The 24782-nt window shown below is 39.8% G+C and overlaps 1 protein-coding gene across 1 annotated transcript in view; it reads right to left on the bottom strand.

Annotated features, from left to right (window-relative positions):
• The window catches only part of LOC126268123 (dnaJ homolog subfamily C member 7), an 89120-nt gene that overhangs the window by 43341 nt on the left and 20997 nt on the right, over nt 1-24782 (bottom strand). Inside the window, exons 3-6 of the mRNA XM_049973650.1 lie at nt 17619-17743; nt 3635-3823; nt 3200-3315; nt 2397-2550 (exon numbers count right to left, since the gene is read on the bottom strand). Of these exons, the coding sequence (XP_049829607.1) occupies nt 2397-2550; nt 3200-3315; nt 3635-3823; nt 17619-17743 (584 nt within the window). The remainder of the gene's footprint in view (nt 1-2396; nt 2551-3199; nt 3316-3634; nt 3824-17618; nt 17744-24782) is intronic.

Raw genomic sequence — 24782 nt, 5'->3', positions numbered from 1 at the left:
GGGGAGCGACATGTTTCAGCGACCCGGTTACAGTCCATACATTTCTTTTTTGTAAAAAGAAAGAAAAGAAAAAAAGGGAATTATAGTTTGTTTCAACTTCTTCTGGTGGATTTTTCCCTACCTGTTTTTCTAGGTCAAAAATATATTTGACAGTTTGGTGTCTACATCAAAAATTTATCAGAAGCCAGAAAGTGATCACTCAGCCTGGACCTGGGCATATATAAATGTGATACATACCTATTATGACCACAAACTTCAGAAACACAGTACATCCAACTTCCAAATTATGAAAGTATATATGTCACCATTACAAATGATTTTATAATGAAAAATATGTGAAATATGGGATATCAGTTGGCAACCAGTGATGGCCAATTACTTAAGATAGTGGACTCAATGAGGAGAACTGTGTTCCACAAATATCACAATGTTACTTGTATGTAGATACGTGGTGGCAGAACAAGATATACAGTGGACTGTAAAGTTGAAGGTCAGCTGACCAATCACATCCTAACTTAACTCCTCAGAAATCAGGACATATTTGAAAAATTCCCAAGTGTTTGACATGTATGATTATATTTCAATACTGTTGTGTTCATTTCACTCACCACTATTGAAGCTCTACTATTTGGTGTCAAAATAATCACCACCTTAGAAATTGTTAAACATTCTGGCAAGTGGGAGGAACAACATGTGGCACACACTAAACAAAATTCAGTTCTTGTTAGGTGGTCCAGCACCTTTTAACTACCATGTCAAACACAAGCAGTATAAATTGTTCCAACTTTTAGTGACTTTTACCATATCAGAATCAGAAACTCTATGGCTTAAGAAGTTGACTGCAAGATATTTGTAAACACTACTTGAAAATTAACATCTTGCCAATGTCACTTTATAACAAGTACACTGTTTTGTTTGCTTCTCTCCAAGAAGCATAAATGACATGATATTTGTAATTGTGACAATGCAAAACTGGGTGAGAATTAATATTATGGACACAGGAAATTTAAGGGAATGATAAAAGAAGTCAAACAGTGGGAAAACATTAATTCAAGGAACATGAAAGTGGTGTTTCACTGTATACTCAAAAATTCATTCATTCTGTTTAAAATTGAAGTTGTAATGGTACAGTACTCACTGGCAGAGCACAACTAGGAATCAAAGACGAATGACAACCTCAAACTATAGTCCTATTTGTAAGAGCAATACTAGGTAAATACTACATGGTGAATAATTAAGAACATACCAACATAAAAGAAAGATTATTATTGAGACGTGTCAGATGTGTCTAGCAACAAACTGGTGAAACACTAACATCTGGAGCAAAGCTGGAAGACAAATGGCAGAGGAAAAAAATGAGGCTTGAGTTTTCTGAAATTTAAAAACAGAAAGAAATAAGTAATGGGACAGGATCAGCAACAACAGGATGCTATGAATGAGAGTAAAGCTGCTGAGCAACTGATATTCTACTGTCACACAGCGTAGTACTGCTGCTAGTAAAAAAACGACAATTAGGTTTTAATGCTCAAATGATAAAGAAGTATTTAAGTAACAGCTCAAGCTCTGAACAGATGGGTAAGGAAATCCGACAAACCTTTTTCGTAGAAACCATTTTGGCTTTTGTCTTAAATTTAGGAAAATCATGGAAAACCTAAATATGGATGGGTGAATAAAGATCTGAACCTCAGTCCTCCCAAGTGCAAGTCCAGTATCTTACCACTGTGCTGCTACTAATAAAACTGTCCACATGAAAATGCTACAGTAACACTAGTCAATGAACAATAGAGAATGGCAGTTTGTTCTGTATAATATAGCAAAGGTAAAGGCAATTGCAGATGAGCATCAAAATAGGGCAAGGAAGTAAAATAAATTTTACAAAATGTTGACTAAGTTCCAATGTGACACATGATGGATGAATCAAGAAAAACAATGAGCATATTAGCTTAAGTCAAGAAATCTTTTCCAATTGAATGGAGTACAAATATCAGTGATCTACAAATGAGACATATGTCTGTGAAAAGAAGACTGGGTCAAAGTAGTACATGGAAGTAAAATGTAGACACAGGAAACCTCAAAAAGGAGAAACTAAGTGTTCCAAAAGAAATATCAATATTACTGGCAAAAAGAGAGACCAAAATAAGAACAAAATATAAAAAAATACATCAAAAAATTGACTGAAAGAGGAGAATGTTGATGGGACTTATAATAAGCCACCCAGAAATTAGCAGATTAGCACCTGAGAAATTAGATAAGGGGGCAACAAAAGTTATGTATAAACAAAATGCATGAAAAAAACCAAAAATATATTGAGGAATTGAAAATTCTATTTATAAGAGTATTTTCTCAATACTCATACCAATTTTGTATCAAGATTTCAGTACTGAAATATTACAAACCTTATAAATATCCATTGCTTTTGTGTGGTCTGGTGCCAGTTTAAGAACATGCTGAAAATGGCTGAATGCTTTCTCCACATTATCCTGGTAGTACAAACACATGCCTCTAACATATATTGCGTCTGCATTCTGTTTATCAAAATGCAGTATGTCACTGAAATGGTCAAATGACAAATTATCGTAAACTACTCTGACTGGAGAGAGAATAATCATCATACACTGACTGGAGAGAGAATAGATAATTTACGAAACAATAACATCAAATTACACACACAATGCTATGAAATGCTATTACAATGAGTAAAAAGAGAATAAAAAGAAACAAAAAATTAATGATGAAATTCCTTATTTGTTACTGTACAAACATGTATTTTAAGATAAACAGGAGGAGAAAGTAATTACTCACCAGCTAAGATATCAGTAAGGTAGAGCACAGCTTGAAGCCAAGTATTTGTTTAAAAATAGTGCAGTGATGAGATGAACACTTTCTTATCTAACCTCTTTGAATGATGGTCAATCAATTCGCTCCTCTCATATTATGTTAAATCTGATTTTTTTTTTAAAAAAAGCTTTTCACTAATGGGTGCATACTGATAGAAGGCACAAAATGATGTTTGAAATTATGGGAAATATTAAAAGTAGAAGAGTGAGTTACAAGGATGTGTCTAATGTCATAAAGGAATAGCTGAACTGACAATGCAGCAGGAAACAGAGCAGAAAATTTGATGATGAGGACAAGAATTTGAATGTGTACTTTGAAACTGGAGTGCAGACTAATCAGAGAACACTCTTCCACAACTTACTTTGCAACTTCTTGAGCTTCCTGATATCTTCCTATCAGGGCAAGACACTCAGCTCTCTGCAATTTGTACAGACTGCAAGGCACTTGCTCCAGCATACGGTCCATGCAGTACACAACCTGTGTGTGACATGTTTCAAATTGACAAATTATTCTCACTTAGCAAAACACACACACACACACACACACACACACACACTACTACTACTCACACTCTTACACCTAAAAAAGACCAATGTTGTCAATTTTTTAAACAACACTGAGTTAGAACATATACTTACTGAATTTCTCTTTCATAGTATCAACAGAACAAGCATAATACAAGATCATCAAATACACTTCTTAAAATAAATTTCCACGTTTGAATTTTTAAAACAGTTTGCATATTAATTAACACTTCAAAACAACAATGTTTAAATTTCTGAAATGCTATAAATACCTTTCTGTAGTCATTTTTCAAATAAGCTTTCTTTGCTTCCTCTTCAAATCTTCGAACAACTTCAATTTTTTTTATTTCAGGTAATATTGCAGTGTTAGCAGGCTCCAGCTCTTTAACAAATGAAATGGCATTTTCTGCAGCAGTAATGTCTCCAAGGGCAAGGCTGCACTTTGCAATTCGTATATAGCCCTTAAATAAATTCGCTAATGTAATTATTCACACAAAAAATTAAAAGAAAAAATTGACCTTAATTTCTTTCTTATATTCTTTAATATCAGTTTTAAAAAACACAATGAACTACATTAACTCCTTTAGGACACAAAACACTTATAACAATTATGAAACTAAACCTCACGAATAACAAGACTTATCAGATAAACAATGGATTTAATTAAATTTTACTGACAATCCAGATTAAAGCAGGACACAAACAGTGTTATCCATCCATCATATTCTATAGACCTAGCAAAGGAGGAGAGTATTCACATATGTAGAGTAAGTCAAAGCATATATTAACAGGAGAGAAGCAAACTATGTATCTTGAACTGTCGATGCGTTAACAGAAAACTATCACTGTGCAGTTTATAATGCAATGACTGTCACAAAGAGCACTTGGTTAGGTCACAGCATCTGTCCACAACAGTCCTCACCACAAAGGAACTTCAAATAAAATTCTGAATAAACTGATACTCAGACCATTCAGTTGATTAACAATTTATCAAACCTGATTACTGAACTGATACTACTAAATTAATTTTCCTAAGTCCACAGACACCACCAAGGTATTGTCCACATGGACGACAGTTGATTGGAGGGGAGGGGGCGAAGACAACAAATTTGACATTCCCCATTTAATTAATATAGAAAATACCAAGATAGTGAAATCTGGCTTTATTTTCTGACTGTTATCTACATCTACATGACTACTCTGCAATTCACATTTAAGTGCTTGGCAGAGGGTTCATCGAACCACAATCATACTATCTCTCTACTATTCCACTCCCGAACAGCAAGCGGGAAAAACGAACACCTAAACCTTTCTGTTCGAGCTCTGATTTCTCTTATTTTATTTTGATGATCATTCCTACCTATGTAGGTTGGGCTCAACAAAATATTTTCGCATTCGGAAGAGAAAGTTGGTGACTGAAATTTCGTAAGAAGGTCTCGCCGCGACGAAAAACGTCTATGCTGTAATGACTTCCATCCCAACTCGCTTGCCATATCTGCCACACTCTCTCCCCTATAACACGATAATACAAAACGAGCTGCCCTTTTTTGCACCCTTTCGATGTCCTCCGTCAATCCCACCTGGTAAGGATCCCACACCGCGCAGCAATATTCTAACAGAGGACGAACGAGTGTAGTGTAAGCTGTCTCTTTAGTGGACTTGTTGCATCTGCTAAGTGTCCTGCCAATGAAACGCAACCTTTGGCTCGCCTTCCCGACAATATTATCTATGTGGTCCTTCCAACTGAAGTTGTTCGTAATTCTAACACCCAGGTACTTAGTTGAATTGACAGCCTTGAGAATTGTACTATTTATCGAGTAATCGAATTCCAACAGATTTCTTTTGGAACTCATGTGGATCATCTCACACTTTTCGTTATTTAGCGTCAACTGCCACCTGACACACCATACAGCAATCTTTTCTAAATCGCTTTGCAGCTGATACTGGTCTTCGGATGACCTTACTAGACGGTAAATTACAGCATCATCTGCGAACAACCTAAGAGAACTGCTCAGATTGTCACCCAGGTCATTTATATAGATCAGGAACAGTAGAGGTCCCAGGACGCTTCCCTGGGGAACACCTGATATCACTTCAGTTTTACTCGATGATTTGCCGTCTATTACTACGAACTGCGACCTTCCTGACAGGAAATCACGAATCCAGTCGCACAACTGAGACGATACCCCATAGCTCCGCAGCTTGATTAGAAGTCTGCTTGTGAGGAACGGTGTCAAAAGCTTTCCGGAAATCTAGAAATACGGAATTAACTTGAGATCCCCTGTCGATAGCGGCCATTACTTTGTGCGAATAAAGAGCTAGCTGCGTTGCACAAGAGCGATGTTTTCTGAAGCCATGCTGATTACGTGTCAATAGATCGTTCCCTTCGAGGTGGTTCATAATGTTTGAATACAGTATATGCTCCAAAAACCCCTACTGCAAACCGACGTCAATGATATAGGTCTGTAGTTAAATGGATTACTCCTACTACCCTTCTTAAACACTTGTGCGACCTGCGCAATTTTCCAATCTGTAGGTACAGATCTATCGGTGAGCGAGCGGTTGTATATGAGTGCTAAGTAGGGAGCTATAGTATCAGCGTAATCTGAAAGGAACCTAATCGGTATACAATCTGGACCTGAAGACTTGCCCGTATTAAGCGATTTGAGTTGCTTCGCAACACCTAAGGTATCTACTTCTAAGAAACTCATGCTAGCAGATGTTCGTGTTTCAAATTCTGGAATATTCCATTCGTCTTCCTTGGTGAAGGAATTTCGGAAAACTGCGTTCAATAACTCCGCTTTAGCGGCACAGTCGTCGATAACAGTACCATCGGCACTGCGCAGCGAAGGTATTGACTGCGTCTTGCCGCTTGTGTATTTTACATACGACCAGAATTTCTTCGGATTTTCTACCAAATTTCGAGACAATGTTTCGTTGTGGAACCTATTAAAGGCATCTCGCATCGAAGTACGTGCCAAATTTCGCGCGTCTGTAAATTTTAGCCCATCTTCGGGATTTCGCGTTCTTCTGAACTTCGCATGCTTTTTCCGTTGCCTCTGCAACAGCGTTCGGACCTTTTTTGTGTACCACGGGGGATCCGTTCCATCTCTTACCAATTTATGAGGTATGAATCTCTCAATTGCAGTTGCTACTATATCTTTGAATTTGAGCCACATCTCGTCTACATTCGCATAGTCAGTTCGAAAGGAATGGAAATTGTCTTTTAGGAAGGCTTCTAGTGGCACTTTATCCGCTTTTTTAAATAAAATTATTTTGCGTTTGTTTCTGATGGGTTTGGAAGAAATGGTATTGAGACTAGCTACAATGACTTTGTGATCACTAATCCCTGTATCAGTCATGATGCTCTCTATCAGCTCTGGATTGTTTGTGGCCAAGAGGTCAAGTGTGTTTTCGCAACCATTTACAATTCGCATGGGTTCGTGGACTAACTGCTCGAAATAATTTTCGGAGAATGCATTTAGGACAATCTCGGAAGACGTTTTCTGCCTACCACTGGTTTTGAACAAGTATTTTTGCCAACATACCGAGGGTAGGTTGAAGTCCCCACCAACTATAACCGTATGAGTGGGGTATTCATTTGTTACGAGACTCAAACTTTCTCTGAACTGTTCCGCAACTGTATCATCGGAGTCTGGGGGTCGGTAGAAGGAGCCAATTATTAACTTAATTCGGCTGTTAAGTATAACCTCCACCCACACCAATTCGCACGGAGTATCTACTTCGACTTCACTACAAGATAAACCACTACTAACAGACACAAACACTCCACCACCAATTCTGCCTAATCTATCTTTCCTGAACACCGTCTGAGACTTCGTAAAAATTTCTGCAGAACTTATTTCAGGCTTTAGCCAGCTTTCTGTACCTATAACGATATCAACTTCTGTGCTTTCTATTAGCGCTTGAAGCTCAGGGACTTTTCCAGCGCAACTAGAACAATTTACAACTATAATTCCGACTGTTCCTTGATCCAAGCACGTCCTGTAATTGCCAAGCACCCTTTGACATTGCAGCCCATCCCGCACTTTCCCGAGGCCTTCTAACCTAAAAAACCACCCAGTCCACGCCACACAGCCTCCGCTACCCGTGTAGCCGCCAGCTGAGTGTAGTGAACTCCTGACCTATTCAGCGGAACCCGAAACCCCACCACCCTATGGCGCAAGTCAAGGAATCTGCAGCCAATACGGTCGCAAAACCGTCTGAGCCTCTGATTCAGACCCTCCACCCGGCTCTGCACCAAAGGTCCGCAGTCGGTTCTGTCAACGATGCTGCAGATGGTGAGCTCTGCCTTCATCTCGTAAGCAAGACCGGCAGCCTTCACCAAATCAGATAGCCGCTGGAATCCAGAGAGAATTTCCTCAGATCCAAAGCGACACACGTCATTAGTGCCGACATGTGCCACCACCTGCAGCTGGCTGCACCCTGTGCTCTTCATGGCATCCAGAAGGACCCTTTCCACATCAGGAATGACTCCTCCCGGAATGCACACGGAGTGCACACTGGATTTCTTCCCCTCCTTAGCCGCCGTATCCCTAAGGGGCCCCATTACGCGCCTAACATTGGAGCTCCCAACTACCAGTAATCCCACCCTCTGCGATTGCCCGGACCTTGAAGGCTGAGAATGATCCTCTGAAACAGGGCAGGCAGCTGCATCTGGCTCAGCCAGAGACAGTGCCTGAAACCTGTTTGTCAGACGCGCCGGGGAGGCTTTCTGATCAGCCTCCGGGGACGCCTTTCGCCGCCTGCCACGCCTTGGAACGACCTCCCAATCAACCACAGGCGAGGGCTCAGCCCCACTGCGGGCAGCAACCGGGGCAACCACAGCGGCAGACCGATCTGGGGACAGACGGGACGAGGTTGACATCCCCGTGATACCCGAGTCCGGCTCCCCACAGTGGTGCCCATTGGCAACAGCCTCAAGCTGCGCGACCGAAGTCAGCGCCGTTTGCAGCTGTGAGCCAAGGGATGCCAAGTCAGCCCTCATCCGAACACAGCAATCGCAGTCCCTGTCCATTCTAATCGATGTTTAACAACAGTTACCGAAACAGGAGTCCGTGCCTAGATAACGCAAGCGGAACACGCAAAGAATGTATCAACTAACCTGTACAAATGCCTAACGACTGCGCTACAATCTGCTGAATTTACGATTACAGTAACTAAAACTCGAAATTGCACCTCCTATACGAAACTCGCACGCAATTTAAATAAGAATCTACGAAGTAAACACTATAGCGCGATGCTACAACTGTCAAATACTATAATACGCCCGAAATATATGAATTAAACAATGCAAGTACCCAAAAACACGCAAAGAAATTAATTAAACTATCTAACAAACAAGTAGGCTAGGGTTATACGACTTGCTGCTGCAGCTGCTTATCCAACGGCGGCAGGGAGCACACTGACTGACCAACCGACACTGGCTGTTCAAAACAAAAACAGAAGACAGACGACTACGCGAATTTACACTATTCAGGTACTAAGGCGCGATGCTACAACCCTCAAATACTATAATACGCCCGAAATATATGAATTAAACAATGCAAGTTAATTAAACTATCTAACAAACAAGTAGGCTAGGGTTATACGACTTGCTGCTGCAGCTGCTTATCCAACGGCATCCTTAAAGTCATGCAGTGGCAGATGTATAAACAGTTCTCCTGCATTCTGAGAATTTGCACCAATTCAAATCACCCAACTTGGGGGTTGGAAACCTGCCACTCCATGTGGCCAGGATGCCAGGAATGGTTCCGCCTCTCACCCCTGTTACATGGGCTACAAGGATCTTTTCACATACTACAGATGTGCACTATAACTCATCGACAGAGTCACTCATGATGTTTAGGGTTACTACGCACATCACAATTTTAACGGCTGTGACTGTACTAATGCTTTGCCTGTGTCACAAGATAATGAAACTGCAGGTCAACATGTAGCGCGATATGCTGTTTTGGCTGACCCCTGTTGCCATCACATCATATGCATGATCTGGGGTTAGTCTCTTCTGTCAAAAGTGATATCCATTATTTAATTTTTATGCTCACTCTGGAAACTGGTCTTTATCTGAAGAGGGTTTTGCTGTGTGAACTCTTGTTACTTTCAACTTGTTCTACAGCAAGTCTATTGCTCTATTATGTGAGTGATAATTTATGGAAACTTGTGACACAGGATATTCTCATTTGTGTGTTCCTTTTTTAAAATATTTCTCCTCCAGATTATCCAGAGTTTTATTGTCTGTAGCTTCCCTACTGTACCCTTTGTAAATCAATTCCTTATCAGGCAATGAAACACCAAATAAGAAACAAAGTATGATGTCTGGGACAGAAGAGCCACAGGGGAATGATTGGCTAGGGTACAATGATAGTTGGTGCTTCTTTCGTAATCTGCTACAGTTACATCCATGAATACCCAAATGCTACAATTTCAGTATTATTCATGCTCATCCCAGTAAAATTTAAATTCAGAAGGAAAGTCACTACTCTGAAGAAGGAAAAAAAAAAAAGCTGTTGCTCTCTTACTTATATCAAACAGCTGCTCTTTATCTCAGAGGTAAATTAAGATTCAGTTGATTATATAGGTATGTTCCACAGAAAATAATTACCTACAGCTATCAATACAGAGCTGCATTTACAGTACACTAATATTTGTCAATCGGTTTTATAATGAAAGCTTATTTATCATGCAACCAAAATTTTTTAAGATCTAGATATTCAGGTTACTCATAAAAAGATTGATATACATTTTTCATTTTCTATTTACGTAGTAGGGATTCTCAATTCCTTCCTTTATGTTAAATGGGACCATCTTTAACATCACTGCACAGGAGTCTTCAACTCTGCTCTCTACCTTAAAATGGCAAAAGTCTATGCAAAAATTGTGTTTGTTTCTTATTAATATTGTTTACGTGACAATTTAGCTAAAACTGATTTTTACAGCCCACAACAAAAATCGTCATTGACTTGAGTGAAGTGAGAATTCTCAGCTCTACTATGGGACCTCTGCAAGCTTTGCAGTTATCTACTTTACATTATATTATTACACCTTGCTTCTGCAGAATGAATACTCTACTTTGTGTGAACTGTCTCAGAAGATAGTTCTATACAATAAAGGAGTGAAAACATGCAAATAAGCCACAACTTATTAGTCAATGCATAGAGATACTTTTAATGTAGCTTTTTAAATTCTGTTTTTACCAGCCAGCATCAGATTGATACATATTAACAACAGATGACAACCTAAGCTTCAGAAGCAGCAAGTCTTCATGCAGCATGTAAGAGAAGGCACGGGCGTAATGGAACTATTCAAGACTTAGACAAGTTATTTGGGAGGAAAGGTCACGAGAGAGATAGACAGGATAAGATCACAGTGGAATCAGCAGCGGGATGTCAATCGACATACAATAACTCCCATCTACATAATTCAGAGAAGCTGGTGTTGGTCATCAAGCTTCTACACAGATGGGACTTGTCCTTTAAGCACATTCATTTCCATAAATCTCCTGGGCTCAATTTCCACATGCTCCCTCCCCATACCCTTCTCCAACCAGCCCCAGGACCCTAATTTAACTTATCCTCCACCCATGCCATCTTCCCTGCAGTCTCCTCTTCCTCTGTTGTCACCACTTCCCAATGCACTCCTCCAAGTAATTTTCATTGTGCACTGGACAAACTTACCAGTGTCCATGTAATTCCTATCCCATGCACCTGATGCCTTTCCCTCCAGCATTCCTATCCCATTCCCCTGCTGCCTCCCTCTGAGCCATCAGTCATCTTTCCACAACCATCATCCACTCTCCCCCTACTCTCTCCCTCTCCACCCAACAATCCACCACTCTAGTCAAGCTGCAGAACTGCAGTCTTGTTATTACAGAGGAGGAGGGGGAAGAAAAACAAATGTGAATGTGTGTTTTCAGGATGAAAAGAAGGGTTTAGTGGTGAAAAGATTAGTATTTTAACAGAATCACATAACTGCTGGCAATGTGGGAAGGCAGGTTTTTTAACAAACGGTAGCCAAGTGATACAACTTTCAGTAAACTGACCTCTGTACAGTCCCCAAACAATTCCTCTTTCCATCCCAAGAAAGGAACTATTTTTTCCAGGAGGACAGACAGTTTCTTGTACTTTTGTGTGTATTTACCAATAGTAGTGAATTTCAACTACCGAAGGTAATATCTAGCCAGAATTCTAATAATAATGTTTTACTTATATATGTAAAACTCATTCTTCCTAAATTGTTCAAATGTTCTCTATTATCTCCACAGCTGGATTTATAGAAAACAATATATCTTTTTTTGGTTGGCAGCACGAATCGAGCACATGATGTAATACTAATTCTGGTGCTGAAGGACCAATCTGTGTCATCCATACGGTGATGCACACACGAAGGTCTTTACTATAGGACTGCACAGCCAATTCAGTTACAGAATATGGTGTGTAACTTACAAGTAGGTCAGAGTCAGTGGTCTAGCAGTAAGGAGTGTGTCTAAAAACCAGAAGGTCATGGGGTTGAATCCTAGATGTATCATGGATTTTTTCAGTGGCCTTTAACATAGCATCCACCTCTCAATAATGTAAAGATTAACCAGAAAGGACACACGGATTAATTTCATATTAAACTAGAGGTCCTTGTTCCCTAGGTGGATAACTGGGGTGTGTTAGGCTGCGCAAGTTGATGAAGTTCTATCCAACTTAAACATTTGGACCACACCAAATTATTATCGTTACTTACCAATTTTACCAGTTGCCATTCCTACTTAAAGACTGTCACACAAATATAAAAATCTAGATGATTGTAGCACTTCTGATAAGCAAAATTGCTTGTCTTAGTTAATTCTTTCACTGGCAAACCCAGTCTGATCACTGATTGGGCCAGCATGCATGTTTAGAGAAAGGTACAAAACTCTACATGAACCATAGACCTTGCCACTGGTGGGGTGGCTTGAATATCTCAGCAATACAGGTTGCCATACTGTAGGTGCAACCACATCAGAGGAGTATCTGTTGAAGGCCACACAAATGTGTGGTTCCCAAAGAGGGGCAGCGGCCTTTTCAGTAGTTGCAGGGGCAACAGTCTGGATGACTGGCAGATCTGGCCTTTTAACATCAACAAAAATGGCCTTGCTGTGCTGGTACTGCAAATGGCTGGAAGCAAAGGCGAACTATAGCTGTAATTTTTCCTGAAGGGCATACAGCTATACTGTAATTAATTAATTAATGATGGCATACTCTTCAATAAAATAATCCCCTTTCGGATCTCCAGATAGGGTCTACTCAGGAAAATGTCGTTATTAGGAGAAACGAAACAGACTTTCTACGGATCGGAGCATGGAATGTTAGTTCCCACAATCAGAAGGTAGGTTACAATTTTTTTAAGATAAATGGCAGTAAGAACAAGACACCTAGTCAGGTGAATACACGGTTGTAAGTACAAAATCACAGTGAAGTAATGCAGAAGTATGTTTAATAATGAATAATATATAGGAATGTGGGTAAGTTAATATGAACAGATTAGTGAAAAGATTATCGCAGCCGAGGTAGACAAAGCCCACAACCACCACAATAGTATAAGTTTATATGCCAACTAGCTCTGTAGATAGTGAAGAGAGTGAGAAAATGTATGAAGAGAGAAAAGAAATTATTCAAATAATTAAGGGAAATGAAATTTTAATTGTGATGGGGAAATGGAATTTGATACTAGGAAAAAGAAAAGAAGGAAAAATAGTAGGTGAAAATATAGACCGGGGGTAAAGAATGAAAGAGAAAACTGCCTGATAGGATTTTGCACAGAACGTAATTTAATCATCGGTAACACTTGCTTTATGAATTATGATTGAAAACTGCATACATGGAAGAGACATGGAGACATTGAAAGGTTTCAGACTGGTTATATAATGGTTAGACAGATTTAGGAAATTTTAAGACATTTCCAGATGCAGATGTAGACTGCCAACAATTTATTAGTTACGAACCTTAGATTAAAACTAAAGAAACTGCAAAAGATAGGGAATTAAGAAGTTAGGACCAGTATAATTTGAAAGAACTAGAGTTGTAGAGTGTTTCTGAGGAAGCATTAGAAAATGGTTAACTAGAACAGGGGGACGGAATACAGTAACAGACAAAAAGGTAGCTTCTAGAGATGGAAAAGTGAAGGCAGCTGAGAATCAAATACACTCCTGGAAATGGAAAAAAGAACACATTGACACCGGTGTGTCAGACCCACCATACTTGCTCCGAACACTGCGAGAGGGTTGTACAAGCAATGATCACACGCATGGCACAACGGACACACCAGGAACCGCGGTGTTGGCCGTCGAATGGCGCTAGCTGCGCAGCATTTGTGCACCGCCGCTGTCAGTGTCAGCCAGTTTGCCGTGGCATACAGAGCTCCATCGCAGTCTTTAACACTGGTAGCATGCCGTGACAGCGTGGACGTGAACCGTATGTGCAGTTGACGGACTTTGAACGAGGGCGTATAGTGGGCATGCGGGAGGCCGGGTGGACGTACTGCCGAATTGCTCAACACGTGGGGCGTGAGGTCTCCACAGTACATCGATGTTGTCGCCAGTGGTCGGCGGAAGGTGCACGTGCCCGTCGACCTGGGACCGGACCGCAGCGACGCACGGATGCACGCCAAGACCGTAGGATCCTACGCAGTGCCGTAGGGGACCGCACCGCCACTTCCCAGAAAATTAGGGACACTGTTGCTCCTGGGGTATCGGCGAGGACCATTCGCAACCGTCTCCATGAAGCTGGGCTACGGTCCCGCACACCGTTAGGCCGTCTTCCGCTCACGCCCCAACATCGTGCAGCCCGCCTCCAGTGGTGTCGCGACAGGCGTGAATGGGGGGACGAATGGAGAAGTGTCGTCTTCAGCGATGAGAGTCGCTTCTGCCTTGGTGCCAATGATGGTCGTATGCGTGTTTGGCGCCGTGCAGGTGAGCGCCACAATCAGGACTGCATACGACCGAGGCACACAGGGCCAACACCCGGCATCATGGTGTGGGGAGCGATCTCCTACACTGGCCGTACACCTCTAGTGATCGTCGAGGGGACACTGAATAGTGCACGGTACATCCAAACCGTCATCGAACCCATCGTTCTACCATTCCTAGACCAGCAAGGGAACTTGCTGTTCCAACAGGACAATGCAAGTCCGCATGTATCCCGTGCCATCCAACGTGCTCTAGAAGGTGTAAGTCAACTACCCTGGCCAGCAAGATCTCCGGATCTGTCCCCCATTGAGCATGTTTGGGACTGGATGAAGCGTCGTCTCACGCGGTCACCACGTCCAGCACGAACGCTGGTCCAACTGAGGCGCCAGGTGGAAATGGCATGGCAAGCCGTTCCACAGGACTACATCCAGCATCTCTACGATCGTTTCCATGGGAGAATAGCTGCCTGCATTGCTGCGAAAGGTGGATATACACTGTACTAGTGCCGACATTGTGAATGCTCTGTTGCCTGTGTCTATGTGCCTGTGGTTCTGTCAGTGTGATCATGTGATGTATCTGACCCCAGGAATGTGTCAATAAAGTTTCCCCTTCCTGGGACAATGAATTCACGGTGTTCTTATTTCAATTTCCAGGAGTGTAGGTAAAAAGACTAGGCCTAGTAGAAATACTTGGGTGACACAGGAGACAATGAAACTGACAAAAGGAGAAAATACAAAAATTAAACAGGCAAAAGGGAATACAAACATCTAAAAATAGACTGACAGGAAATGCAAAACAGCTAAGCAGGAATAGCTAGAGGACAAATTTAAGGAATTAGAAGCATGTATCACTAGCAGGAAGAAAAATATTGTTTACTGAAAAATTAAAGAGGCCTTTGAGAGAAGAGAAGCAGCAATATAAATACAAAGATCTCTGACATAAGACCAGTCCTCAGCAAAGAAGGGAAAGCTGAAAGGTGGAAGGAGTATGTAGAGGGTGTATACAACGGGGATGAACGTGCAGGAAATATTAGAGAAATGGAAGAGGACCGAGATGCAGATGAGATTGGAAACATGCTACTGTGAGAAGAATTTTACAGAGCACTTGAAGACCTCAGTCAAAACAAGGGCCCAAGAGTGGACCACATGCTGCCAGACCTATTGATAGAATTGAGACAAAATCCTTCGATTTGGTGCACAAGACATATGAGACAGGCAAAATACCCACAGTCTTCATGAAAAATGTAATAATTCCATTTCCACAGAAAGCTGGTGCTGACAGGTGTGAATATTACCAAACTATCAGTTTAATAAGTCATGGTTGCAAAATACTAACACAAATTCTTTACACAAGAATGAAAAAACTAGTAGAAGCCGACTTCGGAGAAGATCAGTTTGGATTCCGGAGAAATGTGGGCATATGCGAGGCAATACTGACACTATGACTTATCTTAGAACACTGGTCAAGGAAAGGCAAGGCAAACCTATGTTTATAGCCTTTTCAGACTTAGAGAAAGCTTGACAATGTTGACTGCAACACACTCTTTGAAATCATGAAGGTTGCAGCAGTAACACACTAGGAGAAAAAGGCTACTTACAACTTGTACAGAAATTAGACGGCAGTTGTAATAGTGGAGGGGCATGAAGAGGAAGCAGTTATTGACAAGAGAGTGAGGCAGGTTTGTAGCCTACCCCTGATCTTGTTTAATCTATACATTGAACAAGCAGTAAAGGAAACCAAAGAAAATTTCGGAAATGGAATTAAAGTTAAGGGAAACAAATAAAAACTTTGAGATTTGCTGATGTCATTGTAATTCTGTCAGACAGCAAAGGACTTGGAAGAACAGTTGAACATCAACAAAAGCAGAACAAGGATAATGGAATGTAGTCCAATTAAATCAGGTGACGCTAAGGGAATTAGATTAGGAAATAAGACACTTTAAGTAGTAGATGCATTTTGCTATTTTGGCAGCAAAATAACTGATAATGGCCAAAGTAGAGAGGTTATAAAATTTAGATTAGCAATTCCCAGAAAAGAGTTTCTGAAAAAAAGAAATTTATTAACACATAATATGGATTTAGGTGTTAGGAAATCTTTTCCGGAAGTATTTGTATGGAGCACAGAAATATATGAAAGACAAACACAGACAAACAGTTTAGACACGAAGAGAACATAAGCTTTTGAATTGTGGTGCTACAGAATAATGCTGAAGATTATATGGGTAGACCAACTGACTAATGTGGAGATATCGAACGAATTGGGGAGAAGTGATATGTTTGGCACAACATGACAAGAAGAAGAGATCAGCTGATACGACACATTCTAGGACATCATGGTATCACCAACTTAGTATATGGGGGGGGGGGGGGGGGGGGGCACAGGGTAAACATTGTAGAGGGAGACAGAGATGAATACAGTATGCAGATTCAGAAGGCTGTTAAGTTGCAGTACTTATCTGATGATGAAGAGACTTACACAAAGACCTGCATCACACCAGTCTTTGGACTGGATACCACCACAACCACAACAACAAAAAGTTTACACTATTAGTATAGATATTGCAAGGAAAGCCATATTTTTAATGAAATAAATGTCATACTTCAGAATGTATTTTTGCTGTAGCTGGTAAAAAATGGTGTTCACACAGAAATTTTATTTGTTATGTAAATATAAAATAATTGCAGCACATTCCTAGTTTGTCACAACATTTTTGATTGAGTAATACATGAGCTCTGTTACAAAAGAAAAATTATATGATGAAATATCCCCCGTAGATCACCACACACAAAAACAACTGACTGACATACTTGCAGAGTTAGTACATTAATACGATGAAACAGTTTCACAAATTATCTAGCTGTATGTAGTGCCCTTAAAAAAAAAAGACATCTGGGGACTACAAAGTTCTTTCAGCTGATTTTCTAGTACTTCCTATATGGTGAAACACATACAAATCCTGTATGAGAATGCAGGATTTCTCGGCAAATCTCGATGATAAAATCTTCTCGGGTTGACAGCAGAGTCAATGTGTTTTTTCCCGGCAACATTTCAGCAAGTTTCTTACTTGCCATCTTCACTTTGCCTGAAGATGCCAAGTACGAAAGATGTTAAGTACGAAACTTGCTGAAACGTTGCTGGGAAACAACACATTGACTCTGCTGTCAACCCGAGAAGATTTTATCACATACAAATCCTTTCAAACTTTCACATATTCATGAAGAAAATCTAGTTTTGACAATATTCAGTAACTTACTCTTTCACACAAATGAATTATCGTAAAGTAAATATTACAGTATACTTACTTTAACAAATCTTGGATCCAGAAGAACTGATTTCCTGGCATCTTCTAGAGCCTCCTTATACTGATGCATCATCATGTAACAAGCAGAGCGATTCCCATAGTATGATGGCGAATCAGGACACAGCTCTATGTGAAATTAATGAAAAGTATTAGAAGTGAAAACTGGGAAACAGTTAAGCATCAGTCAATAAATTATGAAGATACTAGCCGTGTATATTACATTGAAATTCTGATCATGTTGTAGAAGAACAGTAACCAGTTTACTAACGGCTTCCCACACATTTACCACAAAGCATAGGCCTTACATTATTAGGTTGGTGCAAAAGTTCATAGCGTTTTTCCATATGTTTAATAAACATGACAAATACACATAATAGTTACTTTAGTCATCAATAATATATTCTCCTTCACTGTTTGTAACAGTCTGCCAATCCTGGGGTAACTTTTGATTTCACGACTATAGAAATCATCGAGCCATGTTCGGAGTGCATTTTCAGCTGCAAACAAAGTTCTTTGAAGGTTGTTCGATAGGAAATGGAAAATCTGTGCGTGCGAGGTAAGGTGAAGAAGGTGAGTGTGGAATGAGTTCCTGACAGCTCCTGTATAGTGTTTCTTGTCACTCTAGCAGAATGTGGGCATGTATTATGGAGTAGCCTCACTTCAGGCCATCTCGAAATGACAAAATGTAAACTCAAATACCAACCATGAACTACAAATAAAATATGACAGACAATAAATAAACTTACAGCAACTGGAACACCAACATTGGGAAGGGGAGGGGGGGGGGGGACCATATTATGAACTTATGCACTAACCTAATAGCCTAACAGTAACAGATATTGTGAGCAATTATGAATAGTAAAGATGACACAGCAGGTTATTCTCAGTAGTCAATAACATAATGACAATGTAAAACAATCAAATTACATTCAATTTTCATTCCACAGACCCAAAAATGAGATGATTCTTGTGAATATGAAACATGTCATAAAATATAACATAGAAGACATAGAACATTTGAATATAATGCTCACTTCCCAAATTATTTGTCAGGAGGTTGTCAAAAATGGCAATACATTAAAGTAAACTGGAACTTTTAATATTTACAGAATACACTATCAAAATGAAACATAGATAGAACTTTTATTATCATACACCAAATGCCTAATCTTGACTGTTGTGACTAAGCGCTGTCAAAATTTAAACCTATCAGACATTTTTACTTAAGCTGGTCTAATAATTCCCATTAAGATCTTCATCTATAGAATAGAAGAAGTTGTCTACCGAAAAGTCAAACTCTGTATAAACTGTTTTATATCTGAAACAAAGTTTTTAATGGTTGCTGGCAATTTATTGAAATGAGTCTTCCTGAATACTGGATCTCTTTTTGGGCCAAGGTAAGTGATTTTAGGTGTTTATGTAGATTGTTCTTGTTACCAGTATTGATATTATGTATTGAGCTATTGCTTGGAAAGAGAGAGATTATTTGCAACAAATTTCAGTAAGGAATAAATATACTGAGAAACAGTGGTTAGACTAAGCAGTTCTGAACAGGTTTTTCCATCATGTTCTTTAATTTACACCACAAATAAGTCTTATTACACACTTTTGTACTGCAAAACTTTTTCTTGGTTTGATGACTTATGCCACAACATGATCCCATATGACATAATAGAATGAAAGTAAGCAAAGCATGAACATCATTCACATTGCAAATACAGACTTGGACTTGGTTAGGTGCTTCAGCAATTCTGTGGTATTCCCTTGCCAACTGAATTTATTATTGAGTTGTAATCCAACAAATTTAACACTGCCAACCTCTTCTATCTTCATATCTTTGTATGTTATATACATGTTTGTTTATTGGTCCAGTAAATCTTATATACATATAACGTATTACAGGTGTTGGACATATTTTACAGTACAATAGTATTAGGCAACTGTTCTACTTTGTTACTCATATAATCTGAGAAACTGTAAAAACAATTCTTTAATAAAAAAATTTCACAACTTTTTTGAAAGCATTTATATGTTTGATATTCTTAAAAATTTATGGAAGCTTATTGTAGATTGTTACACCAGGGCAATAAGCACCCTTCTGAGATAGATGTTTGCTGGAATAATTCACATGGATATCTCCCCTTAAACTAGTATGGTGCTCATGCACAGCAGCGTTTTGTAAAGAGATTTCCACCACCCTGTACACAAGAAAGCTGTCCTTAACACGTTGGTTCATAGAGCCAAGATTATCTCTGATGACGACCACCTACAGTCTGAATTGCAGAACTTAAAACGTGTTTTCGGGGAAAGTGGATATAGCAAAAAAGACATCACAAACGCTTTCAAGGGCCACCGACGAAAGACAGCTGGTGAATCAGAAGAAGAGGCCCAACGGACTGTATTCCTGCCATGCTGTGGAGCAACTGGCAGTAAGTTAGGACGTCTGCTGCAGAAACATGGGCTAAAACCAGTGTTCTGGCCCACCCCCAAGATACCGGACATGTTGCGCCCTGTTAAGGACGACGTTGCTCTCCGAATGTCCGGTGTGTATGGTGTACCTTGTGAATGTGGGAGCATGTACATTGGACAGACAATTCGCACGGTTGCGGCGCATTTTACTCAGCACAAGCGCCATATAAAACAAAGGGAGCTTGACAAGACTGCCATGGCAGAACGTTGCCTAGGAAACGGACATAAGATACAGTTCGAAAATACAAAAGTGCTGGCTCAGGCTTCTACATATTGGGACTCCATTATAAAGGAAGCTGCCGAGATTCGCTTAAACAGAAACAATTTCAACAGAGACCAGGGATACACACTCAGCAGGGCATGGGGACGGGCGTTGGCCATCGAAAGAAAGCAGAGACAGATGCGCGACACGGGAGCGGCAGCTTCAAATGTGGCGCCTGCCCCTGGCGCCACCTGATGTCACCGGTGCTGCCACAAGCTGCCCGGGTCGACTTACGTGCGCGCCACATTGGATCGATCTGATTGGCTTTGATGATACCATGTCTATATAAGCAAGAGACCGTAACAGCCCAGGCAGTCAGTGAACTCATGACGACGATGGCGGAGATGGCCACCGAAAGCTCGAGCATTTTATCTGAATTGACGCAGCTGGAAAACAGAGAACGTTTTATTCATGTATGCCGTCGCGAAAGACTCCGGGGACACAGAAATTCTCTTTCTTCATCACACCTTTTTACAATGAGCACAATTTCTAGGATATAAATATAGGGAAGAGGATGAATATTTAAATCTTTAAAAATTTCTTGGGGAAGCTCAACTGTTTTCAATTTTTATAATTCAGATTATTTTCTTCTGCTTCCTCACCATTGTTATGGCAGGAGGAGAATTTTCGCAAAAGATAATACAATGTCTTAACAGAGTGTCACTAGTTTTACAGTTTCAAGAGTTGCATTGCTGGACAATATTCTAATTACAAATGTTAGTTTAGAGTGTAAAAAGTTTACAGATGTTATGTGAGAGTTCAATTTCAGATTTCTGGCAGGCAAAGGCCTAGAAATTTTGTCACAGTGACATTCTGAATTATTTCATGGTTGTTCATGTGAATTGCTGACTTTACAGTATATTTATTTTGGTGGGGCTGAAAGTCTAGAATAACTGTACTGTTTTTATGTGCGCTTACGATAAACCTGTTCCTATAAAGCCATTGCACAGCTTTATCTGTGATGACACCTGCACCAGTGGTAAGATCATTATTTTTCACCTCAATAAGCAGACTGGTATCGTCTGCAAATAGTACTACTTTTGCATTATTTACAAGAGGGCAGATAATTAATGTAGACTAGAAAAAGAAATGATATTATGAAAGAGCCCTGAGGCACATTGTGTGTAAGTGAGGGCAGACGTGGGAGGGAGTTCTGGGTCATGTTAATGTGTCTGTGTTGGATTTCTGTAACCTGAGACTGATTACTTAAGCAGGATTTCAGCTTCTCATTTGACACCCCTCCCACACTGTAACAATCAAGCTTTTATTTTTTTCTAATTTTTTTTAAAGATAACTTAATGATCTATAACATCAAAAGCCTTTGTCAAGTCCAAAAAAGTACCTGAAATTTGTAAGTGATTGACTATTGCACTTAAGGCGTGGCTGACAAGATGAAAGGTAGCAGTCTCAGTGGAACGTTGTCCTCTGAAACCATGCTGGCAAACTGACATTATATTACTCTGACTAAAAATTTCGTTAGCTGATCTAGGAATATTTGTTCTATACTCTCTGAAAAAGCCAGATTGCAGTGCTACATGTCTATAATTTGACATTTTCAGAGTCACCTTTCTTATCGTGAGATGTATAACTTTAGCAGTTTTTAGCACACATGGAAAAATGCCCTTTGACAGTGAAGAATTGCAAATGTCTAGTAATGGTGTGATGGCAAAGTTTGTTGACAGTTTTATTATATGATCAGGGGTCTGCTATCGCGGTTTTATAATGAACTTATGATTTTTCGTAGCTTACCTTGACTAGCAGGAGCAAGGAACATGGTGTTTTTGTTGATACTGAGGTTTGTTGTTGAAGTGCCCAGACATCCTTCACAGCTAATTTACCAAATTTTTTGGGCACTAAATCTTTGCAATTGTAGGTAGCAAAGTTCAAATTAAACAGGTGTGCAATTAACTTTCGGTTGGTAATAAAGCTGTCATTATGGAATAGAGCAACACTCTTATCAGTTTCAATTTTCCCATTAAGTTTCTGCACAGCTTAGCCTTAGTCTTGTTTGACAATTCCCTGGTATATTTGTTATTTTCTCTTAATTTAGCTTCTTTACAACCTACTTCAGAACTGATTCATATTTTTTTTAAATAGCTTAGACATTCTAGATCATTGTTTTTTTAAAATTAGAATAAGGCTCTCGTCCTGTTACAGGAGACTAATTCCTGCTGTAACCCAGTTTTTGTTTGTGCATTTTTATTTCTTTTTGAATGGATTCACTGCATTTCATTATGAAATAGCAGAACTTGCCATTAGTATTAGATTTACAAAGAGTTTTATCCCACAATTCATTAGATAGCAAATGCCAAAAATGTTCTATATTTCATTTCTCTCACATGGAGGGCAGCTGAGGGGCACAGTATGTAGCTGTGCCCAATGATCACTATATCCCGTGTTGAATGTCTGACCTGATTATCTATCTTCATTTACTCAGACTTGGTCAGGCAGAGTGGCACTAGCTTTTGTAATATGGTTTGGGGAGTTTATTGTTACATGCAGGTTGTGACTTTTGATAACATTAAGGAAGCTCTATCTTTCTGTACTGCTGATTATGAAATTGTTGTTAAGATCACCACATAGTACACCAGTTCTTTCATAATTTTTGAGTTTACTTACAAAAAGATCAAGATACTTTTAAAAAGCTGATGATCTATAAATCCACAAAATTATTGCATTTACTATGGTTAATTATGGCTGTATCCTCAAACACCTCCTCTTTTGCAATTTTACACACAGAGTCTAATATCTTGTAATCTGAGTTCTGTTTGCGATATATACAATTTCCTCCATGTTTTGATACAGTTTTGTAAAGGGAGCCGGTAAGTTTAAATTCCCAATTTTTAGGTTTTGTAAATAGTCCTTGTGCATCCAATGTTCGTACATACCTAAAACCTAAACATATCTCCAGTCACAAATTGACTTTTCGGGTTTACCACTGAACCTCATTGTGTAAATCCCACAATATTTCAGCAGTGTGCTGCATCTAGTCATGAATCTGATGTTCTTTTTCCCCTGTTTTGATTGAATGGCAGCCAGTGCTGGGTTCCAGATGGCATGTAATTGAAAACCTGCATTCATGTTAAGATTGACCACTGTACGCTTATGTGTAGCCTCCTTAACAACACAGTCCCAGGAAGAGGATGCTAGGGATAAAATTTCCATTTTTTTTTAAAATGTGATCCCATGTCCAGGCAAAGTTCACCACCACTGATTTACTCGGTTGCTTCAGATGTGGTACTGATGCTGTTCCATGAAACGTTCTTGCACAATTCAGCATGTCTGCCTAATATAAGATTTTTCCATATTGGCACAGGATGTTATATGCACTACATTTACTAAGGCCTAGGTCATCTTTAACCAAGCACAATAAATTCCTCAATTTTGCTAGTGGCCAAAAAACACACTTCATGTCATGCCTTGAGGATTCTTTCTATTCTTGAAGACAAGACACAAAAATAGGGCAATAATGCCATTGCAATGGTTGCCTCCGCATCTTCATTTACATACCTGCTTTGAATTTGCTTAGAACAGAATGCATGGCGTATCTGTCTATCGGAATAGCCATTCTGTTGGGATACCTTTTTTAGGAGTTGCGGCTCACCAGGTAGACTGTTGGCATCTGAGATCACGTGTGGTCTATGCACCAAAGAGCGTAAGACACTACCACATTGTGCACAGTGATAACTTGTGGCCTGCAAATGTAGCTCCATTTAAGTTTGTTTATGATACACACTTTGTACCAATGTACCATTGGCTTTTCGTCTGAGCATGACATCCAGGAATGGTAAAATGCCACCTTTTTCCAATTCCACTGTGAACTGTATACTTGGGTGAAGTGAGTTGGATGCTGGAGAAAAACAGGTCTGTATTCTGTGGGACCACGCCAAAATGTACCATCTACATAACACCAAAAACAGGAAGATTTGAGACTTCCCAACTGCAGTACTGTTTCCTCATTCTTCCATAAAACAGTTGGCCACCATGGGAGACACCACCCATTTGTTCAAAATACTGGTCATTGAATAAGAAATAATTGAGGTAATAACATGTTCAACAATGTCACAATGTCTTTCTCAGATTGGCTGCTGATAAGCTCTAATGAGTCTTGCAGAGGAACTTTTGTAAATAAAGATAACGTCAAAGCTAACCAAAAGATCTGACTGTTGCAGCTTGTCTTCAGGCAACCGATGAAGTCCTCTGAATTTTGGATATGGTGGCCATACTTGCCTGTGAGAGGTTTCAACAGCATACTAAGATGTTTGACCAGAAAAATCTGATGATGCCATGGTATACGGTAAGGTGTCAAAGTTGAGTGACTGTAGGTACATTCAAGACTATTTGGGCAAAAATTTCCAGTTGGTGTGATGAATGGCAGCTAGCCCTAAATATGGAAAAACTTAAGTTAGTGTGGGTGAGCAGGAGGATTAAACC

Source organism: Schistocerca gregaria, chromosome 4 (genome assembly GCF_023897955.1).
Source record: "Schistocerca gregaria isolate iqSchGreg1 chromosome 4, iqSchGreg1.2, whole genome shotgun sequence".
In the NCBI taxonomy this organism is placed as follows: domain Eukaryota; kingdom Metazoa; phylum Arthropoda; class Insecta; order Orthoptera; family Acrididae; genus Schistocerca; species Schistocerca gregaria.
Note: the sequence above shows the minus strand (reverse complement) of the source record. Positions and strands in the feature narration are given on the sequence as shown.